We start from the raw sequence: 5,844 nt of genomic DNA, 5'->3' as shown, positions 1-5,844 counted from the left end.
ACACCAGTATTATGGTTGTGTTGGAAAGGATATTGTCAAACCGGGAGAAGGAAGGCAAGTATTGACAAAGCTAGGAGAAAATAAAAGTAGACTGCAACTGCTAAGTAACTGTTGCCATCATCATAGACTCCCATCTCCCCAAATGTCATCTCTTCAGGAATAAAAGCAGAGAGTGGACAAGGAGTAGGGGTGTGTGGGACTTTCAGCTTCCACAGGTCCCGTGTGATTTATGATATGAGTAACTTTGTCCTAATTCGTGAGATCTGACATTAAATTAATGAGGAACTGGTAGAATGGTGAATGTTTCTTTTATCAGTAAATGTACTGCTCTTTTCATGTTCTTAATCTCCTTTTCTTATAAGACCATGCTACGGTAATTTACATTATTGCTAGAGGAAAGAAGAAATAAAGCCTTAACAGACATAGGTATTTCCAGTGTAAGCAAAGGAGATAAAGTGTATATTTTTAAAGGCTCTTAATTATTTTGGAAAGGAAAATGGCAGCTCCCATGGAAATGGGCTTTAATGACTACCGCCATTGTAATGGGCAACTACTGCAGCCTCCTGACTAGACTGCAGTAGTCATGGGCAGACATTAAGATGATGGGAATAAGGTGCTGTGCACATGGCTTGGTGATCTCCAATATATAGATGTAGCCTTGTCCCTAATCTGTGAATTACAAATACACTAGAGTCAACAGATGAATATTTCTGATGTATGAAAAATTTTCCAGTAGATGAGTAGTTTTTTAATTGTTCTCCAATAGGTGATATGCTTTTTCTTCCCTCAATAGGTGAACAACTCTTTATATACTTCTAAAAATGATTTGGAATTATTTCGTACTTATAGGCAGTTAGCTCTAAAAATTCCTTGATATAAACTAGGGTTTCTCAGCCATATAACTATTGACATTGTAACCCAAATTCTTTTTGTTTGGAGAGGGATTAGAGACTGTCCTGCACAATGTAACCTGTCCAGCAGCATTCCTAACCCCTACTCACAGGCACAAATGCCTTCTTCCCTGTTGTGACAATCAAAAGCATCTCTGGTAAATGTCTCCCAGGTGAAAAAGTCCCTGAAATAGGAAAATTCAGCAGCAATACTTAATGCAAATTTTTAAATGTAATTTCCATCTCTCTCCAATGACCTTTAGCATTTTTTCATTTTTCTGATTCTGGTTGAGTAAGTTTCCATGGTATCTTAGTCTGTCTTCAATTCTTTTATTCAAATTGAGAGTTTCTCTTTGAGTGAAGTCCTAGGGGTTGTGGCAAATACTAAGAACAGAAGGAAAGAAAAGGAGCATACAACAGAGAGGGAGAGTAAGACAATCCACACATGGTAATTTACATTGTTACAGCAGACAGAGAAAGATCTTGAGCCATGAATCCTGGGATCCAAAGGGTCATGCAATGGAAACCAAATCTACACCATTAAATATACAAATTAAAAAGTAAAATAATTGGCCAACTGATGATTTTCTTTATAGAAAACCAAATCTGATGTTTTTTTCCATCCAATTGATTATTTATTTATTTATTTATTTATGGTACTGGGGATTATTTTTCTTCTGAACTCACAGGCATTCTACCTCCAAGTTACATGCCTAGTCTATTTTTATTTTTTATTTTCTAACAGTGTCTCACTCGGCTGGTGAGCCTCTCACTACTTGACGAGGCTGTCTTCGAACCTGTGATCCTCCTATCTCAGCTTTCCAAGTACTGGGATTACAAGTGTGTGCCACCAAACCCAGCTTGATTAGTTGGTTTAAAGAAGCAATATGAAAATACATTTGGCTTTAAAATAGAAATGTTTACACTGAAGTAACTGTAGACTAGAGGATTCCATGTGGATGGATGCTATAGGTTTATACATAAGGAAATTGGGGGAAAACAACTAATGTTTGAACAAGTTAGTTTTAAAAAGAGTAAATTAGTTTCAAATATCTTATTTTTCTACTGACTTACAGCTTTGTTGTTGTTTCTCTTGTGCTTTTCTTTAAAAGAAAAGCCCTCCAAAATTTTGAGATGCTATTATGATACAATATTCTGGTATGCTTTAGAGTTTAATATTGAAAAATTGATCATGTAATTTATTCAACACTATTGGGCAGAATAAAATAAAGCCCATAAGTCTAAATTACAGAAAGAAGAAAATTCATTTAAATAATTTCTACCAACTGGGCCATGTCTAGAAAATCTGATTGGAAGGCTATCTCAAATAATAAGAAACGATGGTAGATCAAAATAACTTGTTAAACATGAATCGGTGTAATCTTATATTTATTGGTATTACCAAATAGAAGTCCATAGGTGGATAAGATTCTATATAAAGCCACCATTTAGATAATTATTTCTGACATGATTTTTTAGGGTCTAGAGTTCGAAAGTAAGAATAGACATGGGAAGAGCCACTTGTGTTCTTCTATCAGATTCCATGAGCTTGTTTAACCTTTGTTTGGCTATGCACTACATTTTTATCTCTATGCAATTACTACAGTTTCACTGACTAGAGAATTTTGATATTAAACAATCTTTGGGAGAATTGACAATTTGATGAATATGGAATATATAGACTTGGTTAATGTTTTTGAATTAACTTTTCCTCCTTCCCCTAGGCCATAGAATGGTTACTCAACCTCACTTGATGATAATTTCTGTATCATCAGGCAGGCATTGAGAGAAAATCTTATTCTCATGGGATTGACCCAGTAAGTTAATTTTGTTTAAAACTCCAAAGGAATGAAGCAGCATGCTCTTCCTGCTGTGAAAATCGGGAGCTCATGTTACCGCAGTAACACTGCATACACAGGTCAGGTGGATTCAGGTTCAAACAGCAAGCCCTTCCAACCTTCCCTCTTCTCTCAATCTGGACTCGGTAAACTTTCTCCAACTAGACTGAGCATTTTTAATGCGATCAAACCTCTCTTTTAGAATGACTTTGGTTTCTCATGTGTGTTTGTGTCTTAGGCTGATGACTATTCTGTTAAAATAAAAGGCTCATGTAGAAGAAAACCAGATTGGTGAAAACAAAGGGTCCTAAGTGAAGGAAATCACTTTTAGGATGTATACTCAGAGAGAAGGCGAAGGACATAGTAGGTGGTACAGAGTGTCCATTTTCCAGCTGTCTCTGGCTGGATTGAATGATAGTTCTGCAGGTATCCTGTACAGTGTAGGACTAGAATATGCAAAAAAACAAAGCTATGGGAAGAAAAAAACTATAATGTGACCTCGATGAGGTTTTGTTTGCTGTGTGTGTGTGTGTTTGTGTGTGTGTGTGTGTGTGGTGTGTGTGTGTGTGTGGTGTGTGAATGTGTGCTAAAAAAAGGGAAAATAAAATAAGTATCGATTACATTGCAATCCTCCAAATAAGATCCTACCAAAGAATAGAATATGCTTAGCAGTCTGCAGATGATTCCTGCATCCTCTATGGTTTTCTTTCTTCATTTTCCCACCGTTTAACGTCCACTTCCCTATGTTTAAGTCTCCGCATTAGTGTGTAACGGTGGCATCTCCTCCTCATGTGAACACATGAGAACAGTGCCAAAGAGGCAAGGAACGAGATTTTTCTTCTTGTGTAGAGTCTGATGAAATTGTAGCTTCAGAAGCCCTTCTTCAAGACAGCACGAAACAGCTTAGAGCGTTCCTTAAACCCACAGTCCCCCCTTGTCTCTCTCAGTGTCTCATTGCCCCTAAATGAACAGAGTGTACAAGGTGTGAGGTTTTTTCAAACTGGAGCATAGGCATAACAGGTTCACAGCGGAGCTCCTAGATCATCCGTTTCATCGTCAGGTGACAAAGTGAAATGGCAAATACTTTAAAACTAGGAGCTCTTTTATCCTTTTTATTCTTCTCGAGTGTCCCTGGACCACCTTCCTTCTCTTTAAAGATGCTTTACCTCGTCGCACCTATGTTCTTGTAATGGCACATGAGAAGGTGCTTAAAGGTCTTCTTGAAGGTGGCATTGCAAAGCGCGTAGCAGGCGGGGTTGATGGTGCTATTGATGTAGCAGAGCCAGTAGCCGATTGTCCACACTGTGTTGGGGATGCAGGGTGCACAGAAGGTGTTAATGAGCACCATGACGTTGTACGGAGCCCAGGTGATGATGAAAGCCAACAGGATAGCCAGGATTGTCCGGGTCACTTTCTTCTCCCGGGAAGGAGGGGGCTTCTTTTTGGCAGGCTGCTTGGTCATCTTCATGATCTTGCGGGCTACGATGTTCTGCTTTTCACTTCCATTCTGGCCCGAAGACCCAACGAGCTCCACGGTGGTATTAGTCGGGGTGCACAAGTCGCCTTTTGGGGTCTTGGTGACGATTTTGATGCACGTCTGCTTAGAGTCCTCATCTTTGGAATGGCCCAGGGATGTGGAGACTGTGTTCTCATCCTGGGTTATTTCGTCATCTCTCAGATTAGAAGCCACGGCGCTGACGGAGGTGGAGTCGTTGGAGCTTTCTTTTTCTTCCCCCTGGACACAGTTTTCCGTCACGGCATCTCGGGGGGCCTTGCCATTCTGGAACTTGTTGTGTTCCAGGCCACCATCACTGCCGGGCGTGTTGCTGTTATTGGGCTTCACGATTCTCCCTTGCACCAGGCTCGGAGAGACTGGCTCTTGGTTGGCCACGGGCTCCTTCTTCTCCTTCTTTATCCTGCTCTTGCTGGCTCTGGATATGTGCCAGTAGAGCACAGTCATGATGATCACTGGCAGGTAGAAGGCTGCGATGGCTGTGCCGAAGGTGACAGCAGCGTTGGAAAAGAACTGGATGTAGCATTCCCCGTCCTCCACAGTTCTCACCCCAACAATGAACTGCCAGAAGAGGATGGCCGGAGCCCAGAGGATGAAGGAGAGGACCCAGGCCGCGGCGATCATCATCCCTGCCATTTTGGTGGTCCGCTTCACGGGGTAGGTGAGAGGTTTGGTGACGCAGAAGTACCTGTCAAAGCTGATGATGAGCAGATTCATCACCGAGGCGTTGCTGACCACATAGTCCAACGCGAGCCACAGGTCACACACCACAGGTCCCAGCGGCCAGTAGCCAATCACAGTGTAGAGGGTGTACAAGTTCATGGAGAACACACCTATGATGAGGTCGGCACACGCCAAGCTGAATAAGAAGTAGTTATTGACGGTCTGGAGGTGGCGGTTGACTTTAATGGATACCATGACCAGGATGTTCCCAATGATGGTCACCAGACTGAGAGATCCAGCCACGAGGACAATCAATACCATTTCAAATGTCTTATAAGGACTGGTAATAGCCAAGCCATTATTAGAGGAGTTTGTTGAGTTATTCATTTTGTGTTCAGTAGCCAAGTAGCTGAATAAACATTTAAACCTGCAGAGAATGGAATAAAATTAACAAATATAATAGACATATTGCTTTAATTTTTTTTAATTTCATTTTTTAAAATCACCATCATCCCACCTCCTCCTCCATGCAAGAATTTTCCTCTTCTTTTGAGTTTACTCTCATTGCCTGCACAAATTCTCCACAAAAAGGGAAAAAGCTTTAAATGGAAAAAAAATTTAAAGGTTCTTTCAGGTTGGCAAAACATTTAGAGTCAAATATATTTTTTCTTTTCTGGTGGAAGTGGGGATTGAACTCAGGGGTATTCTACCTCTAAGCTATAGTTTCAGTCCTATATTTTTTATTTTGAAACAGGGCCTCATTAAGTTGCAGAAAGCCTCACTAAGTTGCTGAGGCTGGCCTTGAACCTGTGACCCTCCTGTCTCAAACCCCCAAATAGTGGAATTAGAGGCATGCACTGCCATTCCCAGCTAAAGTCCAATAGTATTTTGAATTTGTCCATATATAGATAGGAAAATCTACATTTATCTATCTTTTTAT

The 5,844-nt window shown here is 40.6% G+C and overlaps 1 protein-coding gene across 1 annotated transcript; it reads right to left on the bottom strand.

Annotated features, from left to right (window-relative positions):
- Nucleotides 1–3,890: 3,890 nt before the first annotated feature.
- On the bottom strand, nucleotides 3,891–5,291 carry CHRM2 (cholinergic receptor muscarinic 2; the record flags this gene model as incomplete). The annotated part of the gene is made up of 1 exon (XM_080701453.1): nucleotides 3,891–5,291. One exon carries the CDS (start codon nucleotides 5,289–5,291, stop codon nucleotides 3,891–3,893), a length of 1,401 nt encoding a protein of 466 aa, XP_080557579.1.
- Nucleotides 5,292–5,844: the final 553 nt, after the last annotated feature.

This window comes from Muscardinus avellanarius, assembly GCF_963383645.1.
Source record: "Muscardinus avellanarius genome assembly, chromosome: 9".
Lineage (NCBI taxonomy): Eukaryota > Metazoa > Chordata > Mammalia > Rodentia > Gliridae > Muscardinus > Muscardinus avellanarius.
Note: the sequence above shows the minus strand (reverse complement) of the source record. Positions and strands in the feature narration are given on the sequence as shown.